Raw genomic sequence first — 27605 nt, forward strand, 5'->3', positions numbered from 1 at the left:
TATCAGACCTTTACAAAATTACCGACCTGGGTTAGAGGTGCCCGCACGTGTCGAGGCCATCTGGCCAAGGACAGGGAGATGCCCCCTGGGAGAATCTTTTATCGGCGCGGCGGAGCCGCTCGGCCCGGCCCGCCGCCGCAGCCGCACTCGCACTCCGCGCGCCGCGCTCCCGCCGCGACCCGGGCTCTGGTTGCCGGGGTAACGCGGGTCGCAGGCGCGAAAGGCGGGTGCGCCGCGCGCGCTGCAGCTCCCCCTCCCCCTGGCGGGCCGCGGAGGCGACGCGCTGCCCGCGCCCTGAGGCGAGTGGTTCTCCTGCCGGAAAATCGCGGCTCCGGGGCCGCTCTGGGCTCAGCCAGTGAGAGGCCGGGGGTGTGGTAGAGAGAAGGAGCCGGCGGGGTACTTAGGGCCGCTCCGGCCGCCGGGCCCAGCCCCCTTCGCGCTTTCCCGTGTCGCGTCTGCTGCCCGCCGCAGCCGGGGCGTTGAGGTAGCAGAGCGGCCAGGAGGCCGCGCCATGGTGACCCCCTGTCCCACCAGCCCCGCGAGCCCCGCCGCCCGGAGGGGGAGGCGGGACCACGACCAGAACCTCCGCGCCCCGGTGAAGAAGAGCAGGCGTCCGCGCCTCCGGAGGAAGCAGCCGCTACAGCCCCTGAACCCGTGCCCGCTCCCGGGAGACTCCGGCATTTGCGACCTGTTCGAGTCCCCCAGCTCCAGCTCGGACGGCGCAGACACGCCCTCGGCGGCGCGGGGCGGTAGCCCCCTGCCCGGCCCGGCCCAGCCTCCGGCCCAGCTAGATCTACAGACCTTCCGCGACTACGGCCAGAGCTGCTACGCCTTCCGCAAGGCGCAGGAGAGCCACTTCCACCCGCGGGAGGCGCTGGCGCGGCAGCCACAAGTGAGGTGCCGGTAGAGCCAGCTCCCCGCCGCCGCTCTCCCTCCTGTCCCAGGCTGCCTCCTCTCCTGCTGGGTTGACCCTCCGGGCGCCTGGGCCCGCGCCAGCCCGGCTCCCGCCCGCAGTCGAAGCAGAAGGGGCCGCGGTGGGGCGGGTCACCGACCTCATTTTACAGATGAAGAAAAGTGGGGCGTAGACGGCTGGAGGGACTTGCCCCACGTCTTCGATCTGGCTAGTGGGGCACGGTAGAGTGAGAGGAATTCATTTCCAGGTTTAGTCTGGACTCCTACCGACCTCGGGCAAGTTATTTCACACCCTCTAAGCTGCTTTCTTCATCTGCAAAATGGACCCCCTCCCCTTTGAATTGCTGAGCGCATTGCGCGAGGTCATGTGTACCACGCACTCTGCACAGCGCCAGGTCCTAAGCCCGGCGTTCCGGCTCCGCGCTGCCCACGCGTTTCCCGGTTTCCATTGCGTTTCTCTTTCTGAAATCTTGCCTCTCTCCGGCGAAGCTCCCAGACTCTTCCTGGCCCTTCCCTTCCGCAGCCCCTCTCCACCCTAAGCCCAGCGGGCCCGCCTCCCCCTCCCTCCCGGCAGGTGACGGCGGAATCCCGCTGTAAGCTGCTCAGCTGGCTGATCCCGGTGCACCGCCAATTCGGCCTCTCCTTCGAGTCGCTGTGCCTGACGGTGAACACTCTGGACCGCTTCCTCACCACCACGCCGGTGGCTGCAGACTGCTTCCAGCTGCTCGGGGTCACCTCCTTGCTCATCGCTTGCAAACAGGTACCTCCACGCGGTATCTGGGGACGCAAACTCTCCGCCACTCCCTGGCCACGCGTCTCTCCAGCGCGCACACACAATTTAGTGCTGGGTTCCCGAACGTATTTTGGCAGATATTTGCATATGCATATATCCTTCAGCCTTAACTTCTCAATTCCTCCACAAACGAACGATCCTGTCACTCAGCCCCCAGATAAATAGTCTAATATACTAATAGCTGTAGTCAGTCCCAAACATCTCTTTGTGGCACCTCTAGTCTCGTCTCCGAAAAAGCCTTCAAAATTTCCCAAGCTTTTCTTTAGTTGGACAGTAGTTAGACGAACTGCGCTGGAAGTACGCCCCAGGTCACTTAGGTGGAAGCAATGGAGAGGCGGAGCCCTTGCTGTCCCTCTGGAAGGGATGGGGAAAGTCCCGGGTTTTAGACTGGGATGGGCCTCGGGCCGGGAAGCCGCAAGGTAGGTCGAATGTGCCCTGTGTTGCAGGTGGAGGTGCACCCGCCGCGCGTGAAGCAGCTCCTGGCCCTGTGCTGCGGCGCCTTCTCCCGGCAGCAGCTCTGCAACCTCGAGTGCATCGTGCTGCACAAGCTACACTTCAGCCTGGGTGCGCCCACCATTAGCTTCTTCCTAGAGCATTTCACGCACGCTCGTGTGGAGGCGGGGCAGGCTGAGGTCTCCGAAGCTCTGGAAGCGCAAGCCCTGGCGCGCGGGGTGGCCGAGCTGAGTCTGGCCGACTATGCCTTCACCAGCTACTCCCCCTCCCTGCTGGCGATCTGCTGCTTGGCGCTGGCCGACCGCATGCTTCGGGTCCCGCGTCCGGTGGACTTGCGCCTGGGCGAGCACCCGGAGGCGGCGCTGCAGGACTGCCTGGGCAAGCTGCAGCTGCTGGTGGCCATAAACAGTACTTCCCTTACTCACATGCTGCCTGTTCGGATCTGCGAGAAGTGCAGCCTGTCCCTGAGCTCGAAATAAAACAGACTCTTGGTTTCCTTTTAGTTCCTGGCCCAGTCACTGGACCTCTCCCATAGCCTCAGAAGAGTGTAATATTGGTTTACAGAGTAGGCTTCAGGGCCTGCTTGGTCAGCTGCAGGTTGTAAATAGTGTGTGATAGTAGCATCTGGTATTTTATTTATTTTGCAGCGAGCACACGAGGGAGCTGAGTCTTTCCCCAATAAACAGTTGTGGTTTGTCTAAATCCTGCAAATGTCTGTCTGTGGGGAGGGAAGGTGAATTCAGCTCAGGAATGGGGTGGTTGGCATTGTTTGAGGGATTTTACCTTCCCTCTGGGTCCACTCTGTAGTTGGCATCTCTGTGGAAACACCAGGTCAGGTGAGGTCCTGGATACTAAATTCCAGAGATTAGTGGAGTTAGGATCACCTGATGGCTTGGGTCCTGTGACCCTCATGTCAAGAGACTAGGGACTGTGCCCTACAGAGTCCAAAAGGGTACGGTGAGTGCAGTGTAGTGTGAGACAGAATAGAACCTCTATGCTGTCCAATGACTGCACTTGCTAGTGAGGCAGACGTGAAGCTGGGAAGCTTTGGGGGCCACACAGGCACACTAGCAGAGGTGGGGGAAAGCAAGCAATATCCAGGCATGGAGAATCCTGTGTTCAACTGGAGCATGTTGAAAACCAAGGCTGTGACTGGTCATGGCCATTGCAGGTCAAACCCATTTACCCTGCAATCATATGGTTTAACTGTTCATGCTACCACATGGTGCCCAAGATAACTGGCATAATAGTCACAATGGCTATATTGAGTGCTACGTATTAGGTACTATGTTCAGAATTTATTTCATTTTTCCAGCAACTCTATAAAGCAGAGTCTATTATCCCATTTTTCAGAGGACACTAGAGCACAGAGCCATTAAACAACAGTGGAGTAGCCAGGATCTGAGTCTAGAGTCCCACTCTTAGCAGCACTACTAAATGTCCCCAACGTACAGGTTTCTGGTAATTCTCCAAAACGCTCTTCTTGAGATAGGTGGCAGACAGTTATTTACTCAGTGCTCCCCATTGAGTAGGGCCTACAGAGAACATATCTGGAGAGCCAGCACAGTGCACACCTCAGTCACGTTACAGGAATCATTTTATAGATTTAGAGAAAACTGAGTTGAGAAATGAGACAGGTTTGCTGGAGTTTTAGCTCTACAGCTGTCATATTATCTTCAGTCTCACTGTCATGAATCTGATGCAGTCACCAAATCTCTCAACTCTTGTCACCTCTAGCAAATTTCATATCCTCTCTCAGCTCTACAATTGAAACCAAGGTTGTTGTAAGCCTAAATGAGATTGAGAAGCTTAAATGATATTAAGCTTATGTGTTATGAGGAGGTATAAAGTAGTGATTCAACAAGTGGGCTCTGGATCCAATTTGCCAGGTGACCTTGAGCAAGTCACATATCTATGCCTATGTCTCAGCTATAAAAATGGGACTAGCAATAGCGCCTATTTAGTAGGGCGGAAGTATAGCTCTAATGAGATACTCCTTACTGATCCCCCAGCACAGGTCCTGGCACACGGAAAGCCCTTGAGAAATAAAGGCTAGTGGTAACCTGCACAGTGATGGGAGGAGAGGAGCTTTGCAGAAAAACTTGGCGCAAAGCAACAGAGAACAAATATGGGAAAGTAACAATTTGGGTGGGCGGTGAACATACGGTTTGTTCATTGTATTTTCAAATTTTTGGTATGGTTGAAAAAAGTCCTAATTTTTTGGGGGAAAATGTGGCATGTTCCCCTGCACCTAGAATAAATCAAAATGTATGACAAATACAAATAAAAAGCAAACAAAGTCATAGGAAATTTAGAGAAACTTCTTTGCACTTCTCTCGAAGTGTCTTTCAAGTGTTCTCAGAGTCAGCGATGCCTTACTCTAGACCTCTTGGATGCCTCTTGTGACATATTGCTAGGCTAAGCTCTCTAGGAACTTCCTCCTCCTTGGCTCTGGAAAAAGGAAGTGGTGATCCCCAAGCTATTTGTGTAAAAGATGCTCTGTGATGGTGAAAAAGGAGGAGGAAGATCATATCACCTGTTTCAAGTCACAAAGTATTAAGGCCCTCTGCTTCATTGCAAGGGGTTGGGGTCTGGCCCCCAGGCAAAAGAGTAACTTTGGAGGGAGTTGTCTTCGCCAGAATCTGCTCCATTAATCAGCCAAGATTGCTATGGGTTACTGGTTCCAGAATCATCCAGACTAGGAGTCATATAATCATGCTATTCCAGTTCCTGTTACAACAGATCATGTACGATGCCCCTTTTTTTTTTTCTACCACAACTTAGAACTCATTGACAAATATTTGGACAATGGGCCTATCCTGGAAATATTGCGATGACCTGCATGTGTAGAGATCTCCCCAAAACTCAGCTAAGAGCATCCCTACCCATTTTAAAGACTGGAAAGTGAGCGAGGATGGGAATGGAGATGAACTGTCTGGTGGTTGTGCTACTCAGGAACCAGAGAAACAGGAGACAGAGCTAGGATCAGGCTGTGGGAAGCTGGAAATAAAGTTGAAAAGGCTTTTCAAAAAATCACTAATTTACCCCTACTAAGCACCAGTTTCTCTACATAAATAATCTCACTCATCTTCATAGCAACTCTATTGAGGCAAGTGTAACTTTTTTTCTCCTAAAGACCCAGGGCTCATCGACCTGGTCCTCGGGCACTCTGATCCTGAAGCCAGAGCTCCTCACCAGCAGCCATGCCACACCAACTCTAGCTGGTTGACCTCACCTCACTTTAGTTTCTGCATCTGACGTGGGTCAGAGGGTCTCTCAGTCTATTCCAGCTCTACCATTGGGTTACCTTCCTGGGCTGTTAGGGGATCTTATTTCTTACTCCAGATACTGGGTGCAAATAAGAGGACGATGGCAGGTTAAAGAGGCTCTTTCACTACTACTAGGTATAAAAGGAAAACAAGGTGCCCAAATACGGGGGCGGGGGTCGGTAAACAAAGATTCCAAGTTCAGATGACTTCAAATTGGATGAATATGAGTGGTCCTGAGAAAGGTCCCTTCACCTGAGGATGCCCCTCCCTGGGAGATGCCTCGGACTCAGGAAAATGTCCATTCCTTGGAGAGGTGTCGGGTTGGGAATGGCAACTACGACTGCGAAGAGACCAGCCAAACGTTGCAATGTGCCGCTGAAACCACTAGGAGGGACAGGGCCAGGGTTTTCGGGGATTCGGGACTGTCCACTGTGGCGTTTTCAGAAAGTGGAGGAGGGTTCGTATTGTCACTTTTTCTGAACGAACCGTCTTTTAAAGGCTGTGCTCACTCGCCACTGCCGAGAAAATTGCGGGGCTGGGGGAGCGGGCCGGGGCTGTTGGCCTCAGGCCAAAAGAGACCCTGTAGAAGTCCGTGAGTCAGGACCCGGGACACTGTTCAGGTCTGCGGGAAGGGGCTTCTGTAATCAGGGGGCTGTTCCAGGGCGTCCCTGACGGTATTCCACATCCTTACTAAATCCTGCAGGGAGCGCAAAGGCCGGAGTCTAGCGCTGGCAGGTGTCATTCCACGTTTATTTTGTGCCTGTGGCTGGAGTGGGAAGAAAAGGAAATAATCGTTAACTTTGCCATTCCCGCTGTCGGTAAGCGGGAAGACAGCACCCAAGGCGAGGGAGACCGGCGCTCGCCAGCCCCTCCTCTCTGTCTCCGCCTGGCGCGGCCGGGAGGCAGCAGCGCCAACGCTCGCGGAAAGGGCGCTGGCGGGCCCGGGCCCCGCGCTGGCGGCTCCCGGGGGAAGCCGGGTTGCCAGGTTGGGTTTAACGCCTCCGCCCGCGCGCAGATTGTCCCGGGCTGAAGGCGCCACCTCTGGCGCTCAGGCGCGAGCCACCCCTCCCGCTCGGCGGTCCTTCCCCTCCCCCGCCCTCTCTCCGCACCTCCTCGGCCGCCACTCCGCTCCTCCCCAGCCACGCGCCTGCCCCAACCTCCGGCCGGCTTCGGACCGCCGCCTCCGAGCAGTCGGCGCTGGGAGGCAGGAGGAAGGAGGCAGGATGCAGGCGTGCGGGGGCGGCGCGGCCGGCCGCCGGGCCTTCGACAGCATCTGCCCCAACAGGATGCTGGCGCTGCCTGGCCGGGCGCTGCTCTGCAAGACCGGGAAGCCGGAAAGGAAGGTGGGGCGGTTGATTCGGGCCGGGCGGGGTCTGCGCGCTCCGTGCCCCGAGGGCTGACCCGCGTTCAACGTTTGTGTGCCCGGCCAGTTCGCTCCTCCGCGGAAGTTCTTCCCGGGATGCACAGGCGGGAGCCCGGTGTCCGTGTACGAGGATCCCCCAGACGCCGGGCCCACTGCGCTGCCAGGTGAGCCCCGTGGCACACGCCTACCCCTCGGGTTTCCCTCGCCGGGAGGGTGCGGCGCGCATGGCTCGGAGGACATTCTCTCCTCCGGGCTTTGACGTCCTAGCAGCGAGCCTGGCGGAGAGGCTCAGGGGCCGCCCGGCGCGTGTCTCCCGGTCTCCCCGCGCAGCCCTCACCACCATAGACCTGCAGGACCTCGCGGACTGCTCTTCGCTACTCGGGTCCGACGCGCCGCCTGGTGGTGACCTAGCCGCATCGCAGGTACCTCCCGCCTCTGGTGGAGCCTCCCGGTTTCACGCAGCCCAAACCCTACTCGGGGTGGTGGTTTTAATTCCCTTAAAGCTCCTCTCGGGTTGGGAGCGCAGGCACGTTCAGCTGGTGAGGGGAAGCGTCGTGCAGGCACCTGTGCCTCCCAGATCAGAACTTCTGCTTCTCTCCTAGCATGTTATGAAGGCCACATATCCACCGGAGCTGTTTTGACCAACTTGGTACAGTGGGGCTCACCTGGAGGCCTCCCTTGCTATTCCCCGCCCTATCTACTCCTCGGATCTGTGACAAGATTGCGCACTGAGAGACCAGGCGGGTGGGTGGGAGCAAAGTTGCTCTCTGGGCACCTGTTGCATGTCCTGTCAGTTCTCCCAACACCCGCTTCCTGGCCATTATCATTCCGTGGGTATGTAAGAAGAGTGGAGGTTGATGGATAACTTCTTTATCAAGACCGGAAAAGAGTAAGAGAATTTACAGTGGGGAGAAGCAGGAAGAAGGACAAAGGACTCGAAGTAATCTTGCTGAAAATGTTCCCCTCTGTAGAGATGATCTTTCAGCAGTTGGGCACTTTTTCAAAGTCCTGTTCAGCCCTCGTAAAAGCTCTAGTCACTTGCCTTGATGGGGCAAAAAGGCACTCGACTTTTTTCTTTCCCACAGAACCTGTCTTCTTACTCCCATCCCACTTCCACCACTTGCCGGTGCTGACAGCAGAGGAAGGAGTCTCCCAGCACTGGTGTCTGGGAGGCCAGAAGCCGGGCTTATGGGTGGGACGTGAAGTGCCCAGGTGGACAGGAGTCTTAACCAGATGCAACTCCCAGGAAGAGTGCCAGTTCCAGCTTCCTGGCAATAGGTCTGGGGTCTGCAGACAGGCCCAGTACAGAACTCTGCAGAGACTTGACCACCTCCCAGAACTGGAAATGGTAGTGGAGCAAAGCTTCTCAGTCCTCCTCCAAGGACCTCTTAGAACCTTGGGGTAGAGCCCAGGGAGACTCAATGTAGGTGGCCGCTGAGAGCAGAGATTGTTAAGGCAAGAGTTGGGAGTGGGCATTGCACTGCCGAGGCCATTTAATTGTTGTTTTTAGATCTGGATGATCGAATAAGGAAAGATAATGCCTGAGCATCTTCCAGCTGACCCAGAGACCTACTCCCTTACCCCAACATGTTGATTGTGCAAGTAACAAAACCCAAGCAGCTCTTGTTGAATGTTTGCTTAAGTATATAGATTTTAAATTTGGCATCATGCTCTTTGTTAGTCATTTTTTTCCCTTGCTCTTGTAGTTGGAGAAATGCCAGATTTATCTATTTGTGTCAGTAGAATTCAAAGTTTCATTTCTTTTCTTTTTCTATTTTTGAGACAAGGTCTCACTCTGTCACCCAGGCTGGAGTACAGTGACATGATCATGGCTCACTGTAGCCTGGACCTCCCAGGCTCAGGTGATCCTCTCACCTCAGCCTCCCAACTAGCCAGGACTACAGGCACACACCACCACAGCCAGCTAGTTTCTTGTTTCTTTGTATTTTTCGTACAGATGGGGATTTGCCATGTTGCCCAGGCTGGTCTTGAACTCCTGTGCTCAAACGATCTGCCAGCCTCAGCCTCTCAAAGTGCTGAGATTACAGGCGTGAGCCACCATACCCAGCCTCGAAGTTTCAAGAACAGAGCTCACATCAGGTGGACCCCCAAAAAATCCAGGATTTTTCCAGGGAAGACAGAGCTGGTTCAGAGGAAAGAGGCCCCTTGGGGAGGAACGCCCAGGGAGAACCCAGGGACACGCAGATCACATCTCCCCCATTCCTGTCCTGCTGGGGAAGGTGGACAGAGAGAGGAAGTGCTCTAGAAATGTTTGAGGTTCACAATGGGCCAAAGCCTGGATTGGCATAAGAGGTAGCATTTCCAGGGCCCCAGTTCCTGAATTGGCCTCCAGTCTCCCCATGAGACTTTTCTCAAATCCCTACTCAGGAGGAGACCTTCCAGTCCTTGAAGAATAAGCCCCTTCAACCAGGGCAGAACTCATGCTCCAGGACTTGTGTGGGGCCCTCAGCCCTTCCTTTCTCATCTCCTTTCCCTTATAGTCTCAACTAGTGACAGAGGTGGTAGAGGCCGCCCTACTTGACTCTTTCCTCCCAACAGAAAGAAAACTGATACTTATACATTCTTTGAAGTTAGTTCCAGAGTAAGTTCCTCTTCCCAGAAATATTTGAATAGTAAAGAAGAACTCTCTCTTTTGGGAGAACAGTATGAGGAGCACAAAAGAATGAATCAACAGTGCATTCAGTAGGACAGGTCTTTCTGGTGGGCTATTGGATGCATCTTCTCATACCATGGCCCTTGAGACTCCTGTCCCCTTCCCAGTGCTGTCTTCGGTGGAAGCCAGCTTTCCTAAAAAGAGAGAAAAGCAGCTGGGTGCAGTGGCTCACTCCTGTAATCCCAGCACTTTGGGAGGCTGAGGCAGGTGGATTGCCTGAGGTCAGGGTTCGAGACCAGCCCGGCCAACATAGTGAAACCCCGTCTCTACTAAAAATACAAAAAATTAGCTGGGCATGGTAGCGGGCGCCTGTAATCTCAACTACTAGGGAGGCTGAAGCAGGAGAATCGCTAGAACCCGGGAGGTGGAGGTTGCAGTGAGCCGAGATTGCGCCATTGCACTCCAGCCTGGGCAACAAGAGTGAAACTCTGTCAAAGAAAGAAAGATAAAGAAAGAAAGAAAAGAAGGAAGGAAGGAAAGGAAGGAAGGAGAAAAGAAGAAAGAGAGAAAAGAAAGAAATGAAGTATGGAGGCAGGAGACCCCATTCCACTACTTCAGAGCTGAGTGACTCTGGGTAGCTCTCTGAGCTTCAGATTCTTCCTCAAAGAGGAATCACTTTCCAGGCCTCGCCTGCTTCCACACTGGTGTGAGGATGAACTGAGAGGCTGTGTAAAAGTGTTTTTTTAATCAACTCTAAGTGTCCACGAATTAAGGGAACAAAAAAGGTCCCTGCTCCTTCGGCCCCTCGGGGTCTCCTTTCCCCTCACACACCCAGACACCTTGCAAGAGGCAGCGAGAGTACAGTTCAAGATGTTGGAGGTGCACTGGCTGTATGAGAAAAGTCTAATCCCAACTTTTTGGGAAACTGAAAAGAGCAATGGAGGCCACACCAGCTGTGCACAGAACAGAAAGCATTTCCCATATTTCTCTGGCCCCGCAAATCACAGCCTACTTCCCGCTCGGTTGCGGGGGTGGGGTGGTTAGCTGGGGCCGAGCCTTTGCGGGGAAACGCGGCCTCAAATTACTGCTCTGGAGGCCCCTGCAAGCTGTCAGGTCTTGGGTGGAAAGAGCCGGTGTTCAAGCCGTGTTCTGCTCCTAGAGCGGCGGCTCGGTGGCGCGTGGCTGATGAATCAGAGTTGAAATTTCGCGGGTGCACGGGGAACCGCCGGGCCGCACGCAGGCGGCTGCTTGGCGGGTTGGTGGGTGGCGGGCCACTCGGCTGCCGGAGCCCGCACTGGGCCCCCGCCCCGCCCGCGGAAGGACCGACGTCTGCCGCTGCTCTCGGTTTCCGCGCCCTGCAGGGGCTCCCCCTCCCCAGCCCCGGTGTCCCGCTCCCCACCGCAGCAGTGTGAGTCTGTCGGGTTCACTCTCTACGAGGGGGCTTGAATTTTCGGGTAGGAGACTGGGCTGCCGACGTGAGTGCGCGCAGACCCGCTGCCGAGCCTCGGACGGGGTCTGTCGGTCTTGGAAGAGTTCCGGACCCGCCAGGTTCGTTAACCAGTGTACACCTCTGGTTTGTTTCAGAACCATTCCCTCCAAACGGAAGCGGACTTCGATCTGCGGGATTTCAGAGACACAGTGGATGATCTCATTGCAGGCAAGTGCAATTTCCTGGCAGTTAAATAACAGCGGAGGTGTCTCTCACTCCCAAATCAGACTAGTTCAGATTTCGTGGTCCTGACGGTGGCAAACCCAGTCAACTGTCAGTGACTCTCCAGCAACTCATCAAATAGTCAGGCTTTTCCATATGTAGGACATTTCTCTCCCCCAGTGAATAAGTCGAATCGTTGGATCAACATAGCAGGGGTCGTTGTGAGTTCTGGGAGACGGAGCACTATGCTGTGATGTGGCTGGGGAGGTTGCATGACGAGCATGCAGAGGATAGAAGGCCTGTGTGACTAAAGGCCCAGGGAAGTTTTCTTGATTGTAAACTTAACAGGCATATTTTGGATGCCTGCTGTGTATGTACAGGCCATCAGGAAGGGCCTGGTAATCAGGCGTTTAGGAGTAAGGGGTACCTAATTTAATAATTAAAAGAAAATCTCTACATAAACCCTACACCCAGAGTGCATTTTGCTGCTGTAACTAGCTGGGCATGAGTTTGAGGCTGCAAATCCAGCTCCCGCTCTTCTCCAGATTCATCCTCTATGATGTCACCTACCCTGGCCAGCGGAGACTTCCCCTTCTCTCCTTGCGACATATCACCATTCGGGCCCTGCCTCTCCCCGCCACTGGACCCACGGGCCTTGCAGTCACCACCGCTGCACCCTCCAGACGTGCCCCTGCCTGAGCAGTACTGGAAGGAGGTGGCAGACCAGAACCAGAGAGCACTGGGAGACGCGCTTGTTGAGAACAATCAAGTAGGGACACTGGCCTGGCGACCAGGAATCCTGGGGCAGGGACAGAGTATAGAGGGTGGCAGTGGGGGTTGCAAGGGCAAGAATGAGGTCCCATGAGTCGGAACCAGTAGACTGGCTGGTGGTTCGCATAGCTGCCATTGCTCTGGTGGCTCCACCTCTTTCCAGCTTCATTAAGTGGGAATAATCCTACCCCACCTGATTTTTATTTTATTAATTTAATTTTTGATTGATGGATTTGTTTGTTTATTTATTTTGAGACAGAGTCTCACTCTGTCGCCCAGGCCGGAGCTCAGCGGCTCAATCTTGGCTCACTACAACCTCCATCTCCCAGTCTCAAGTGATTCTCGTGCCTCAGCCTCCCAAGTAGCTGGAATTACAGGCGTGTGCTACCACACTTGGCTAATTTTTGTATTTTTAGTAGAAATAAGGTTTCACCATGTTGGCCAGGCTAGTCTTGAACTCCTGACCTCAGGTGATCTGCCTGCCTCGACCTCCCAAAGTGCTGGGATTACAGGCGTTAACCATTGCACCAGGCCATTTTATTTATTTTTAAACATTGTTTAATTTTGGGGAGATTTAGAGGTACAAGTGCAGTTGTGTTACATATATATATTGCATAGTGCCTGCCAGATTTGGTATAGAGACACCAATATTTATTGAAGGCTTTCTATGTGCCTGGCCCTGTACTTAACGATTTATGCTTTCTCTTCTCAATTCTCACAATCATTGAGCTAAATACTCTTCCTAGCCCCTTTTGACAAGGAAATCGAGACATAGGATTGTTGAACTTCAGTGACAGAACCTAGACCTGCCCAAGTCAGTACTCTTAATCAGCACGCTACACTGAGGATTAATGGAGATACATTTTGTCCAAGTGCTTTGTTTTAAGGGGAAAAAAAAGGAAATTGATTATTATTTTCACTAGCGTAAATACCCACGTGTCCTCAGTTCCTGATGAGACGTCAGGATCTGGGTTTGATTCATGCCAGATACGCAGACTCGACCCAGCACAGTGCTTACCCCTGAATGTTTGGGTCCCCTCCTGCAGCTGCACGTGACGCTGACCCAGAAACAGGAGGAGATCGCCTCGCTCAAGGAGCGGAATGTGCAGCTGAAGGAACTCGCTAGCCGAACCCGGCACCTGGCCTCGGTGCTGGATGTAAGTGGGGCTGGGGCGTGTGGGAACTGCAGGACATCGGAACTGAACTGTTCAGTGCATCCCCGCCCCCGACTCTGCTCCCAGTGTTGGGACCCGGCGGGGACCCGGGAGAGGAGAGGACCGCTGGGTGTCTGGTGCAAAGCGCGCCCAGGTCACCTTTCGCGCGCCCCGACCCCGGCGGGTCCGGCAGGCCCCAGGGCGGCGCTCTTCCCCGTCTTTCGTAGAAGCTGATGATCACACAGTCCCGGGATTGTGAGGCGGCGGCTGAGCCCTTCCTGCTTAAGGCGAAGGCCAAAAGAAGCCTGGAGGAGCTGGTCAGCGCCGCGGGGGAGGATTGCGCGGAAGTGGATGCCATCCTGAGGGAGATTTCCGAGCGCTGCGATGAAGCCCTGCACAGCCGTGATCCCAAGCGGCCCCGACTGCAGCCAGAGTCCGTGAACATGGACAGCAGGCCTGGGAACCTGCACGGCGCTTTCCGGGGGCTGCGCACCGACTGCAGCCGGAGCACGTTGAACCTGAGCCACAGTGAGCTGGAGGAGGGCGGCTCCTTCAGTACCCCCATCCGCAGCCACAGCACCATCCGAACCCTCGCCTTCCCCCAGGGCAATGCCTTCACCATCAGAACAGCCAACGGGGGTTACAAGTTTCGCTGGGTCCCCAGTTGAGCTGTGATGTGGTCTCCCAAAACACTGCCCTGTGTTTGCACGAAAGTGCCTGAAGGTTTCCCAGAACTCTCCCTTCAGGCTGAATGCCACCCTGAAACAATTTTTCGGGAAGAAAAACATCTTGATACCGATGCACTGTAAACTTCCACAAAACATTGTATAGTCCCTCCCCTTGTCACAGTGAAACTGTGTATATATGCGTATGTCACATGTGTCACAGCCAATTTTAAAGGTATTTATTTTTAGCAGCTTTGAATTATGTATTTTTAGAGCCGGGGGGGATTTAGAAACCATAGCTACTTCTATAATTATATAATGCCCTAGCTTTATAAGAAGGAAAAGGAGGCTCTAAAAGGTTAAGTAATTTCCTACAATGGGAAACACTGGAACATTTCAATCACTTTCACTTGTCACTTAAGGACTCTAGGCCCAGAAGCCTGGTTTCTGAGTGAATGTTTTTATGCATCACTCAACTTCCCTCAGTCCTAGAAGGACAGCTAATTTTGTTACTATTGAAAACTTTTATTTTGGCGGCCAAAATATGAAATTGGGAGAGGTAACCTAAACAGTTGTCTTAGGAAAAGGCAGATTCTCAGAGGCGATGGGCTATTAACAAAATTGATGCTAAACACACTTGTTTGTAATGATCATTCGCATAATTTAGAAGATTTATGGTAAAGGTTTATATTCATTATCCGTACAGTTCTATTTGTGCAAACTGAATAACCACCTAAAAAGCGAACATTATTAATGAGAAATATACATTGTTTTAAGAAAATAGCATATACCACATAAAAAAGTGTTCCCATTTTTTGCCAGAAATCAAGTGTGGAAATCTTGATCAAAGTAAAACTACCTACTTGCACAGCACAGACAAAACTGGGGTGCACAGTCGTATTTTACATTTCTTGGCTTGATCTATATAACTTGCAAGAAAAACTTGCTATAAAAAGTCAGTGTGCCTTCACTTTGACTTAACTTCCTTCTATTCCCTTTTGTCTGTAGTTTCTGAAGTTTGTTTTCTCTCTTTCTTTCTTTTTTCTTTTCTTTCTTTCTTTCCCTCCCTCTCTCTCTTTCTTTTTCTTTCTTTCTTTCCCCTCTTTCTCTTTCAAGGTTTGCTCTTGTTGCCCAGGCTGAAGTACAATGGTTCAATCTCAGCTCACTGCAACCTCTGTCTGTCAGGTTCGAGTGATTCTCCTGCCTCAGCCTCCCAAGTAGCTGGAATTACAGGCATGCACCACCACAGACCACCACACCCAGCTAATTTTTTTTTTTTTTTTTTTTTTTTTTTTTGAGACCGAGTTTTGCTCTTGTTACCCAGGCTGGAGTGCAATGGCGCGATCTCGGCTCACCGCAACCTCCGCCTCCTGGGTTCAGGCAATTCTCCTGCCTCAGCCTCCTGAGTAGCTGGGATTACAGGCACACGCCACCATGCCCAGCTGATTTTTTGTATTTTTAGTAGAGACGGGGTTTCACCATGTCGACCAGGATGGTCTCGATCTCTCGATCTCGTGATCCACCCGCCTCAGCCTCCCAAAGTGCTGGGATTACAGGCTTGAGCCACCGCGCCCGGCTGTATTTTTAGTAGAGATGGGGTTTCTCCATGTTGGTCAAGCTGCTCTTGAACTCCCGACCTCAGGTGATCCACCTACCTCAGCCTCCCAAAGTGCTGGGATTACAGGTGTGAGCCACCATGCTGGGCCCCTGGGGTTCTTTTCTACTTGTTTCTGAAATGATGTGAGTGGCATATGTCAAGTAGTGATTTTTCCTGACCTTCACAGTTCTTAACATGAGGGCTACTTCTTGCACTTGGGGGCTCAGCTTGGGCACGTTTCCAACTGTGTTACACCACACTGCATTGCTGGTTCTGCCAGTCTGAGAGGAGATATCAGGTAACAGGTGAGTTGGCAGTGTGGCAGAACCTGCTCTTCCAGTTTGTCATGTATGTACTGTTATCTGTATTTAAATACCCATTTAGAAACCAAAAAGTGGTAAAACAGACCACATTTCCTCATATTTTGTCTAACAAATAGACTCTTAAAAAGTACAGTGGATGGTCCAGAATTTTTTTTTTCATCAGCTCAAATATAAAGTTACCACAGTTCGGGATAAGAAAAAACAAAAAATCACTTCTCCCCAATCGCTTAACCTGTCCCCTCAAACAATCCGCTTGTCAAGTCTTTTCCTCTTTATGAGTATTTTTATAATGCTTTACCTACAATAACCAAAAAGTTTAAAAATATATAGGGTTTTTTTCTGTATTTCTTATGACTAGAGTTTTAAAAATTATGTTTCTTCCTGCCTTTAAGATTATATCCCTATAATTGTCATGTTAGCCATTGGTAACTTGAACTGCTTAAGTATCTTTCACTTCTGAGGCAGTGGTTGGGGTGGGAGGGTGGGGTTGGGGGAGTCATCTTGCGGACTAATGGTGCAAATGACTAAATTAGCAGTAGTAGAGTTTACAAATTAGAGTCATTTGTTCATGTAACAGGTATTTATTATTACTGAGAATCTTAGTAATACAGATACTAAGAAAATAGCAAAAGAACAAAACACAAAAATCTTGCCTTCGTGGATCTTACTTTCTCTTAGGAAGACATAAATACCAAACAAATCAATATATACATGCTATGAAAAAGAGTAAGGATAGAGAATTCTGCATGTGGCATTATGAAGAATATATATTTGGTCTTTGTCTCTGGTTCCTGGTTTGTGGCTTCTAAAATCCTTGGACTCTAACCAGTGATGAGTATAGTGTAGCTATGTTTCCCAGGGTGGTCTTGAACTCCCAGCCTCAAGCAATCCTCTGTTCCTGCCTCAGCCTCCCAAGTGGCTGGGGTTATGGGCTTGAGCCATTACACAGCTGAGTGTCTTGTATGTGCTAATGAGATGTCTGGTATCTGAGGGCCCCTAGATAGCTTCAAGATGGGGCTAGTCTTTAGAAAGACCAAGCCATGGCTAGGAGTGGTGGCTCACGCCTGTCATTCCAGCACTTTGGGAGGCCAAGGTGGGCAGATCACCTGAGGTCATGAGTTCGAGACCAGTCTGGCCAACATGGCAAAACACTGTCTCTACTAAAAAGACAAAAATTAGCAAAACAGAAATTAGCTGGGTATGGTGGTGAGTGTAGTCCTGGCTACTCGGGAGGCTGAGACAGGAGAATCACTGAGGCTATTTGGGAAGCTGAGGCAGGAGAATCACTTGAACCCAGGAGGCAGTTGCAGTGAGCCAAGATCATGCCACTGTACAACAGCCTGGGTGACAGAGCAAGACTCCATTTGAAAAAAAAAAAAAAAAAAAAAAAGACCTCAGCCTTTCCAGCCCTGCTTCCTTGCCCTCACCTCTGGGCAAAGGAGAGGGGCTAGAGATTGAGTTACCCCAATGACCAATGATGTATTTAATCAATACATAATGAAGCCTCCATAAAGTCCCCTAAGTGATAAAGTTCAGGGAGGTTTCAAGTTGGTAAAGATATCTAGGTGCTGGGAGGGTGGTGTGTCCAGAGAGGACAGGGAAGCTCTGTCCCCCTCACCATACTTTGCCCAGTGCATTTCCACTATTTGGCTATTTATGAGTTGTGTCCTTTGTAATAAGTAATAGTAAGAAAATGAGTTCCTGAGTTCTGTGAGCCATTCTAGCAAATTATTAAATCTAAGGGGGTGTTATGGAAACCCTAGACTTTGTTTCCAAGTCAGAAGTGTGGGCACGCTGGGCGCCTGATTGGCATCTGAAGTGAAGGAAGTTTTATGGGCTAAGCCCTTAAACCTGTGGAATCTGACACTAGCTCCAGGTAGTGTCAGAATTGAATTGAATTACAGGATACACAGTTGTGTCTGGAGAATTGGAGAACTGGTTGATGTGGAAAACCTGTCGAAATATTTGGTGTCAGAGTGTGGTGAATAAAAATAGCTCAGTGTGATTGTAGGTAGTCTTTGGGCCTATGTGGTCTACCTTAGTTCAGGAATATGTGTTATCCTGAAATTACCTCAATAATTCCTTCATTTCCAATAGGATCAGATACAGTTCTAGTTGTTGGGAAGAAAACCAGGAATAAAACCAAGTGCTTGCCTCATGAAGCATGTATTCTAGTGGGGGAAGGCAGATGCTAAACAGATAGGTGATGTCTGATATTTAACACATTTTAAAGAAAATAAAGCAGGGTATAGAGACAAGATGTGACAGGAGTTACTGTTTTAGCTAACATGGGGTATTTCTAGAAGTTTCTCTGAAAGTAAAATCAGTTTTAAAAAGGAAGTACAGTGGCCAGGTGTGGTGGCTGACACCTGTAATCTCAACACTTTGGGAGGCTGAGGCGGGTAGATCACCTGAGGTCAGGAATTTAACCACCTGAGGCCAGGGATTTTAATCACTTTGGCCAGCCTGGCCAACGTGGTAAAAAACCCATCTCTACTAATAACACAAAAATTAGCTGGGCGTGGTGATACATGCTAGTAATCCCAGCTACTCCAGAGGCTGAGGCAGGAGAATCACCTGAACCCAGGAGGCAGAGGTTGCAGTGAGCCAAGATTGCACCCTTGCACTCCAGCCTGGGTGACAAAAGCAAAACTCCATTACAAAAAAAAAAAAAAAAGTACACACATTTTAACTAGATTACTGTTAATGATATGGCCTCATAATTGCAACAGTGAGATGTTATTGCATAGTAATGGCTCTCAAACTGCTGTGTGTATCAGAATCACCTGGAGAGCTTATTAAAACCCAGCTTTCTGGGATTATCCCCAGATTTCCTAATTCAGTAATTCTGCAGGCAGGCCTAAGAATGTGAATTTCTCACAAGTTCTCAGGTGATGCTGGGGTCTGGGACCACATTTTGAGACCCAGAGTTGTAAAGAAGCCTTTTAAAGATTACTTTTAATAGGTTAAAGCAGGCCAGCCACGGTGGCTCACGCCTGTAACCCAGCACTTTGGGATGCTGAGGTGTGTGGATCACCTGGAGTCAGAAACTTGAGGCCAGCCTGGCCAACATGGTGAAATCCCATCTTTACTAAAAATGCAAAAAATTAGCTGGGCATGGTGGTGGGCACCTGTAATCCCAGCTACTGGAGAGGCTGAAGCACAAGAATCACTTGAACCCGGAAGGCGGAGGTTGCAGTGAGCCGAGATTGTGCCACTGCACTCCAGCCTGGGTGTCAGAGCAGTACTTCATGTCAAACAAACAAACAAATGACCAGGTTAAAGCAAAAACCAACTGACCTAATGTTTTGAAAAGATATCCAGATCCAAAAAGGGCTATATTTCGTGTGTGTGTGTGTGTGTGTGTGTGTGTTTGTCAGACTTTTGCTCTTGTCTCCCAGGCTGAAATGCAATGCCACTGTCTCAGTTCACTGCAACCTCCACCTCCTGGGTCCAAGAAATTCTCCTGCCTCAGCCTCCCTACTAGTTGGAATTACAGGTGCCCGCTACTATTCCTGGCTAATTTTTGTATTTTTAGTAGAGACAGGGTTTCACCATGTTTGCCAGGCTGGTCTCTAACTCCTGACCTTAGGTGATCTGAAAAAGGGCTTTATTTCAAACAGTTGAAAGTGACAATAGTGTACTTTGAAAGTGATGTTAAATAAATCAGATAGGGACTTCAGTGATGATGAAAGTACTGATCGTGAAGATACATGTGAAGAATCTGAATAAAATTATTCATGGAATGTGTTAAGGAAGCCCAATCCAGTTGGCCTTTATATGCAGCCAAAGAGATTAGGATCTAGTTCTAATTCTTCTCATTCACTGAAAGGTCATAGATAAGAATAAGGCCAGGCCAGTGGCTCACGCCTGTAAACCCAGCACTTTGGGAAGCTGAGGCAGGCTGATCACTTGAGATCAGGGGTTCAAGACTAGCCTGGCCAACATAGTGAAACCCCATCTCTACAAAACATTTAAAAATTATCCGGGGCAGAGGGGCGTGGAGGGTGCCTGTCATCCTAACCTCAGCTACCTGGAAGACTGAAGCATGAGATCACTTGAACTAAGGAGGCACAGGTTGTAGTGAGCCAGGATTGTACCACTGCACTCCAGCCTGGGCGACAGAGTAAAACTGCATCTCAAATAATAATAATAATAATAATACTTAACAAATACAAAACTTAACATTTTTGGTTGAAGAATTACAATATTGTTAGTTTGCAATAATAACTAATGATACTTTTGTTCTGATATTTTTACCTACATGAGAACTAATGTGGTAAAATATTGTAATTAAAAGCTATTTGGAGCAAAATGTAAGAAGAATCATTTGGGGGATCCTGTAGGCCATATGATTGAATCTGACTTGTTAATCTTACTGTGTCCTCCTTGAAGCGCATCCTGTGGGCTGAAATCTGTGTCGTAAGTGATGATGTCTTAGCTTTGGTATAGAGTTTTATGGGACATGACAAAATTAGAGCTGTGAGGGCATCTTTCTGTGGAAAACACATGTAAACCGATTTTCTCAAATACTTCTTTCTCCTCCCACCTCCCCTGTTTTCCCTCCTTCATCTCCGCATCTCACAGAAAAGAGCACCAGTACCCTGCAATTCTGTGCCAAACAGTCGAGGTATGGATGTAGGCAATTGTATTTACTGGCGTTTTAGAACAACAAGGGCTTATTTTTCACACCTGTCTAATGGCAACTGAGACACGAGTTGCTAACATTTGAGTCAGCTGCTAATGATGCTGTCCGTGAACCAGGCTCCATCTTTTTGCTTTATCCCCTCACCTTGCTAGCCCTTTGTCCTCTGGCTTAATGGTTCATGATTTAGAAGATTGGTGCTGTGCCTTCAGACCTCATTCCTGTATTCAAAGTAGGAAGAAAGGGGAAAGCAGCTTTGAGCACTATTTCTGTCACTTTTGTTAGGGAAGCAAAATGCTTTCCCAGGAAGCCCCCAGTGAACCCACCCCAGTCTCATGAGTTACATATTTACCCCTACCTGCAAGGGAGGCAGGGAATCTAGTGTCTCACTTTTTTAGCCATTACCATAGGAGGCAGGCAAGAGAAAAGGGGACTGGGAAACACGCTTGTGTTACTCGACTAATCGTGTCTGCCAGAGAGGTTTAGGTGGTCTCAATATGTACAGAAGACAAGAAACTTCCCTCAGAGCTTGGCCTCCCCAACAGGGAGTGAGGTGGGTTTTCATCCTCAGAGAGGCTCAGGGTAGGTTCTGGGCCTCCCTTGGGGACCTGGGAGACCAAGAGGGAAGGAAGTACTCACAGCCACGTACTGCAGCCTGGAGCCAGAGGCCTGTGTATGCGATGAGAGTCTTTGAGTGTTGGAGTCCCTGGAAATGAGATGTAGGAAATGGTGAGCACCCTAACTACATTCTCCTTGATACATTGTCATCTTGATCTTTTACTTTTAAAAATGGAAATACAAATTTTAGGTAAGCAATACATGCTCGTTGGAAAAATAATTCAAACAGAAAAGTCTGGTCAAACACTATTACTAACAAAGTAATAATGTTTTGTTTTGTTTTTTTTAACTGTTACATTGTTTTTAAACTATCTGAAGACACTACTGTGAACATTTTGGTGTATATTCTTTCTGTCATTATCTGGTACTAAATACATGTTATCTGTATCAGCTTTATAAGTACTGCTGTAACAAATTATCATAAACTTTTTGGTATAAAATAACACAAATTTATTATCTCAGTTTTTTTTTTTTCTTTTTTTTTTATTGCATTTTAGGTTTTGGGGTACATGTGATGAACATGCAAGATTGTTGCATAGGTACACACATGGCAGTGTGCTTTGCTGCCTTCCGTCCCCTCACCTGTATCTGTCATTTCTCCCCATGCTATCTCTTCCCACCTCCCCACCCCCCGCCCCTCCCCCATTTCCCCCCAACAGACCCCAGTGTGTAGTGCTCCCCTCCCTGTGTCCATGTGTTCTCATTGTTCAACACCCGCCTATGAGCGAGAATATACGGTGTTGGATTTTCTGCTCTTGTGTCAGTTTGCTGAGAATGATGGTTTCCAGGTTCATCCATGTCCCTATAAAGGACGTGAACTCATCGTTTTTGATGGCTGTATTATCTCAGTTTTGTAGATCAGAAGCCTAGGTTGACTCAGCTGGTTTCTCTGCTCTGGGTTTCTTGGAAATCAAGGTGTGGGCTGAGCTCTTATTGAGAAGCTCTGGGAAGACTCCATTTCCAAGCTCCTTCATTGGTTGGTAGAATCCTGTTTCTTGCTGTTGTAGTACTGAGGTCTCCATCTTCTTGCTTGTTGTAAGCTTAGGGCTTGTCTTTACTCTCAGAGACATCATTCTGGTCTTGGCACATGGACCTCTCTATTCCAAAGCCAGCAGTGTCAAATCTTACAACTGGAATCTGACTTCCTTCCCCTTGTGCTATATCTCCCTTTTACCTCCAAGTGGAGAAAATCACTCAAGAACTAAAAATACAGGTTTGAGTCTAACGTCAAAGGTTTGGACATGGGTAAGCTGGAGAACAATAGTGGTGTCCTTGCCCACAGCTCTATTCTGGAGCTTGTCAGAAGGAGGAAATTCAAAGAGTAGCTTTATTTATAAGTGCTAGAAGACATTTACAACAGTTTTGCACTCTTAGGCAATTGTGGAGAGAAAAACCAGAAACAAGGAAGTAAATCCAGTTCTTACTTCCTCGTGGAATTCCTTGCCTCAAGGTACCTCAGGCTGTATTATGGAAGAAAACATGCCAGGGTCTTGGAGGTCTCTTGGTCTTGATGCTGTGTAAAACTTTCCCTTTGGAAAAGGTGCACTGAGCTGGGAAGGGAGTATTTTATGCACATCTCAATGTCTTGAACTCTGACCAAACCTAGAAAAGCACCTTTTTTTTTTTTTTTTTTTTTTTTTTGTAGTAGAGACAGGATTTCACCATGTTGGTCAGGCTGGTCTCAAACTCCTGACCTCAGGTTATCTGCCTGCCTCAGCCTCCCAAAGTGCTGGGATTACAGGCATGAGCTACTGTGCCCAGCCTAGAAATGCATTCTTTTTGTTTTGTTTTGTTTTAAGATGGAGTCTTACTCTGTCGCTTAGGCTGAAGTGCAGTGGTGAGATCTCAGCTCACTGTAACCTCTGCCTCCCAGGTTCTAGTGATTCTCCTGCCTCAGCCTCCAGAGTAGCTGGGATTACAGGCACCTGCCACCACGCTCGAATACTTTTTGTGTTTTTAGTAGAAATGGGGTTTCACCATGTTGGCCAGGCTTGTCTCGAACTGCTGACCTCAAGTGATCCACCCACCTTGGCCTCCTGAAGGGCTGGGATTACAAGCATGAGCCACCATGCCCAGCCTGAAATGCATTCTTATAATGTCATCACCAGCCTATTAAAAATTATTTAAAAGATGTATATTTTTTTCTGACTCATTTGGAAATTTTAATAATTTTTTAATTGCCATCTTAAGTACCTAACAGGTCTTGCTTTGAAAACTCCTTTCTTATATTAAGGAATGTCATCTTCACTCAGTGCCTCATTCTTGTCTGGAGTGAACTTATATTCACTCATTTATTTATCAAGGCTCTGTATATTATTTTCATCTAGTTGTTTTCATTTTACTGCCACTGAAACAATTTTTAATGAAAATTTACATGAAACAGAACATTTAAAATGAGTACTATTAAAAGTGAGAAAATCAGCATGGTTAGACAGGGTAGTAATTTGCTTTGATTCAATCATTCCTAAATTTAAAGATGTATAAGCTTCCTTAGGAAAACACCTGTTCAAACTTGCGTAGCTAACAACTATTTTCAATATTTACCTTTAGCTGGTTAATAAAATACTAGATAAATCAGACATGACAGTTATTTGCATTTATTTGTATTGTACTGGGAAAAGAAACTCCACAGATTTACTTAGGATTTATATGGGCAGTCAAGTAATAATTAGAAATTGCATTTAGATATAGGATGTGGAAAATTCTATTATTTCTAAGCCATGCCATGGTTCAAAGCAAATACAGACGGATGCCATATTCTGCGGGTGATAATAATAGCTTTGAGCACTTGCATAAGGTCATGCCTAGCTCCTAAGGTTTCAAGATTTATATTGCATTTATTTCTTTAAAATGAAAGTTCTCAATGTAGAAGATACTTCTTGGGGTTGCTTCCAAACTTACAGTGACTCCCCCATTTCTGGGTTGTGTTTGTTTGGTTTGGACTTGTCACCCCTCCTTTGCCTTACCACCTCCTATTGTTCTCATCACCACCAATAGCTGACTGAGACAGATTATTATTATTATTATTGTTTATGAGACAGAGTCTCCCTCTATTGCCCAGGCTGGAGGGCAATGGCATGATCTCAGCTCACTGCAGTCTCTGCCTCCTGGGTTCAAGTGATTCTCCTGCCTCAGCCTCTTCAGTAGCTGGGACTACAGGCGTGCGCCACCACGCCTGGCTAATTTTTGTATTTTTAGTAGAGACAGCGTTTCACCATATTAGCCAGGCTGGTCTTGAACTCCTGACCTTGTGATCTGCCCACTTCAGCCTGCCAAAGTGCTGGGATTACATGCATGAGTTACCACTCTCAGCCAGGAGATTAATTTTTTTTTAAGTGTGAAAATTAATGATTTATTGTCACCCAGATGGCAATTGGATTTATAGTCTTTATACTTTACGTTTTTTGTAAATTAAAAAAGGGACAAGTTTTAAATAGCCACTGCTGGTTACGTTTTCAGAAAACATGATTAGACTAATTCATTAATGGTGGCTTCAAGCTTTTCCTTATTGGCTCCAGAAAATTCACCCACCTTTTGTCCCTTCTTAAAAAACTGGAATGTTGGCATGCATTTGACTTCACACTCTGAAGCAACATCCTGACAGTCATCCACATCTACTTCACTGGAATACCACATTGGAATATTTTTCAGAGAGGGAATGAAAAAAAGGCTTGATCATTTTGCAAGGCCCACACCACGTGGCTGAAAACTCAACTACTACAGGTTTATCACCTGCAGCATCCAAGGCTTCCTGAAAAGCATCCTTGCTGTCGATCTGCTTGACCATCTTGGCTGCTAGGGTCTGACGAGCAGCTGTTAGGACCGATAGAAACGGATCCAAAAGCACCGAACCGAACTGAGCTAGGAGAGAGTGCGTCGCTTGCCCTCCTTTATACCACGCCTCGCGTACGTGTGGCGGGGGCGCACGCGCCCGCCCCAGATTACTTTTTTAAAACAGTTTTATTGAAATGTAATTCACATTCTATATACTTTACCCATTTAAAGCATACAATTCAATTTTTTTCCTCCAAGGATTTTTAGTATTTGCATAGGGCTTTGCAACCCTATCCATAATCTTATTTTAGAATTTTTTTTTGTCCTCCCTAAAAGAAAACCTGGGCTGGTTGGGATAATGTGAGCATGTAATCCCGGTGCTTTGGGAGGCTGAGGCAGGAGGATCACTTGAGGCCAGGAGTTCGAGACCAAACTGGGCAACATAGTGAAACTCCGTTTCTACAAAAACAAAAAATAAATTAGCCAGATGTAGTCCTAGCTATTCGAGAAGCTGAGGTGGGAGGATCGAGCCCAGTTTGTGGTCATAGGGAGTTATGATCATGTCACTATACTCCAGGCTGCTGGGTGACAGAGTAAGGCCTTATCAAAACAAAACAAAACAAAACAAAACAAACAAACAAACAAACAAAAAAAAAAAAAAAAGAAAGAAAGAAAAGAAAAAGGAAAAAGAAAGAAAGAGAAAGAAGAAAGAAATCCTGTACCCATTAGCAATCACTTCTCATTCTCCTTCCCTATCAAAAAAGAAAGAAAGAACGGCAGGCAAGAAAGAAATCCTGTACCCATTAGCATTCACTTCTCAGTCTCCTTCCCCATCCTCTAGCCCTAGGCAACCACTTATTTATTTTCTGTCTCTATTGATTTGCCTATTCCAGACTTTTTTTTTTTTTTTTTTTGAGACAGAGTCTCTGTCGCCCAGATTGGAGTGCAGTGGTGTGATCTCCGCTCACCGCAACCTCCACCTCCTGGGTTCAAGAATTCTCTTGCCTCAGCCTCCCAAGTAGCTGGGATTACAGGTTCGTGCCACCATGCCCGGCTAATTTTTTTGTATTTTTAGTAGAGACAGGGTTTCACTGTGTTAGCCGGGATGATCTTTATCTCCTGACCTCCTGATCTGCCTGCCTTGATCTCCCAAAGTGCTGAGATTACAGGCGTGAGCTACTGCGCCCGGCCTTATTCTAGACATTTTATATAAATGAGCTCATGTAATATGTGATCTTTTGTAGCCAGCTTCTTTCACTTGCCGTGAAGTTTTGAAGGTTCATTTATGTTATAGCATGCTTCAGTACATTATTCCTTTTTATTGTCAAATAATATTTCATCTATGGACATTCCATATTGCATTTACCAATTCCTCAGTTTATGGATGTTTGTTTCCATTTTTTGACTATTATGAATAATACTGCTATGAACATTTGGTACCAGTTTTTTTGGGTCTGTGTGTGTGCATATATGTATATATATATAGACACAACAAACAAACATATGTGTGTATATATACATATTCTCCCCTGGTTAAGGATTTAGACATGTATTTTTCTCTTGGAAACAAAATACCTCTCTCACATACCTAGGACTGGATTATCTGGATTACATAGTAACTCTATGTTTAACATTTTAAGGAACTGCCAAACTATTTTTTTTTTTTTTTTTAGATGGAGTTTCGCTCTTGTTACCCAGGCTGGAGTGCAATGGCGTGGTCTCGGCTCACTGCAACCTCCGCCTCTTGGGTTCAGGCAATTCTCCTGCCTCAGCCTCTTGAGTAGCTGGGATTACAGGCACACACCACCATGCCCAGCTGAGCCAAACTATTTTTTAAAGCAGCTGCACCATTTTACATTCTCACCAGCAGTGTGTGAGCGCTTCAATTTCTCCACATGCTTGGCAACATTTGTTGCTGTCTGTCTTTTTGATTATAGCCATGCTAGTGGGTGTGAAGTGGTATTTTATTGTGATTTCATTTCCATTTCCCTAATGACTAATGGTTTTGAATATTTTTTCATGTGCTTATCGGTCATTTGTAGATCTTATTTGGAGAAATGTCTTTTCAAATCCTTTGCCCATATAGAAATTAGTTTATTTGTCTCTTCATTGTAGAATTGCCTTTTTTCTTTTTTTGTGTTTGTTTAAAATTTTTTAAATTTATCTTTTTGTTGTTGTTGTTGTTGTTGTTGTTGTTGTTGTTGTTGTCCGTTGTTGGATTAAGTGTTCTTTCTGCCTTTCTGTGGTTTGTCCTTCACTTTCTTGATGGTATCATTTACAGCAAAAATGTTTTTATGTTGATGTAGTCCAATTTATTTATTTTTTTTAATGGTACCTTTCATCTTATAATTAAGAAATCATTGCCTAACTTAAAGTCATAAATATTTATTCTTATGCTTTCATTTAAGAATGTTATAGTTTTATTGGTTAATTTAGGTCTATGTTACCCCCCCCATTTTTTTTTTTTTTTTTTTTGAGACAAAATCTCACTTTGTCGTCCAGGCTAGAGTGCAGTGGTGTGATCCTGACTCACTGCAACCTCTGTCTCTCGGGTTCAAGTGATTATCCTGCCTCAGCTTCCCAAGTAGCTGGGATTATAGACACCTGCCACCATTCCTGGCTGATTTTTGTATTTTTAGTAGAGACAGAGTTTCACCGTGTTGGCCAGGCTGGTCTTGAACTCTTGGCTTCAAATGATCTACCCGCCTCGACCTCTCAAAGTGCTGGGATTACAGGCATGAGCCACTGCACCTGGCCTATGTTACACTTTGAATTAATTTTTGTGTATAGTATGGGATATCCAACTTGATCTTTTTGCATTGGATTATTTGTTGGAAAGACTATTTTGTCCAGACACTCATTTTTAAAATCAATAGAATGTAAATTTAAGAGTTTATTTTTGAACTCTCAATTATTCTCCATTGATATGCATATCTATCCCTAAAGCAGTATCATGTTGTCTTGATTATTGCAGATTTATAGTAAAATTTGAAATTAGGAAGT

The 27605-nt window shown here is 47.9% G+C and overlaps 2 protein-coding genes and 1 pseudogene across 2 annotated transcripts; 2 read left to right on the plus strand and 1 right to left on the minus strand.

Moving 5' to 3' along the window:
• The first annotated feature begins 427 nt into the window (after positions 1 to 427).
• Positions 428 to 2860, plus strand: CCNO (cyclin O). The gene is made up of 3 exons (XM_003925853.3): positions 428 to 892; positions 1487 to 1672; positions 2152 to 2860. Exons 1-3 carry the CDS (start codon positions 512 to 514, stop codon positions 2635 to 2637), a joined length of 1053 nt encoding a protein of 350 aa, XP_003925902.1. The 5' UTR covers positions 428 to 511; the 3' UTR covers positions 2638 to 2860.
• Positions 2861 to 6650: 3790 nt separating this feature from the next.
• Positions 6651 to 13833, plus strand: MCIDAS (multiciliate differentiation and DNA synthesis associated cell cycle protein). Its single transcript, XM_003925854.4, has 7 exons — positions 6651 to 6770; positions 6858 to 6954; positions 7121 to 7212; positions 10989 to 11061; positions 11601 to 11824; positions 12873 to 12983; positions 13208 to 13833. The coding sequence occupies exons 1-7, from the start codon at positions 6651 to 6653 to the stop codon at positions 13646 to 13648; spliced, it is 1158 nt and encodes a 385-aa protein (XP_003925903.2). The 3' UTR covers positions 13649 to 13833.
• Positions 13834 to 24152: 10319 nt separating this feature from the next.
• Positions 24153 to 24665, minus strand: LOC101035028 (thioredoxin pseudogene; annotated as a pseudogene).
• Positions 24666 to 27605: the final 2940 nt, after the last annotated feature.

The sequence above is a fragment of the Saimiri boliviensis genome, chromosome 1 (assembly GCF_048565385.1).
Source record: "Saimiri boliviensis isolate mSaiBol1 chromosome 1, mSaiBol1.pri, whole genome shotgun sequence".
NCBI lineage: Eukaryota > Metazoa > Chordata > Mammalia > Primates > Cebidae > Saimiri > Saimiri boliviensis.

Bases quoted from the DNA above. Each gene is read 5' to 3' on its own strand.
- CCNO (XM_003925853.3), top strand. From the start codon at position 512: ATGGTGACCCCCTGTCCCACCAGCCCCGCGAGCCCCGCCGCCCGGAGG. The intron at 893-1,486 runs GTGAGGTGCCGG...CCCTCCCGGCAG, and splicing joins CGCTGGCGCGGCAGCCACAA to GTGACGGCGGAATCCCGCTG. The intron at 1,673-2,151 runs GTACCTCCACGC...CCTGTGTTGCAG, and splicing joins TGCTCATCGCTTGCAAACAG to GTGGAGGTGCACCCGCCGCG.
- MCIDAS (XM_003925854.4), top strand. From the start codon at position 6,651: ATGCAGGCGTGCGGGGGCGGCGCGGCCGGCCGCCGGGCCTTCGACAGC. The intron at 6,955-7,120 runs GTGAGCCCCGTG...CTCCCCGCGCAG, and splicing joins CGGGCCCACTGCGCTGCCAG to CCCTCACCACCATAGACCTG. The intron at 12,984-13,207 runs GTAAGTGGGGCT...CGTCTTTCGTAG, and splicing joins ACCTGGCCTCGGTGCTGGAT to AAGCTGATGATCACACAGTC.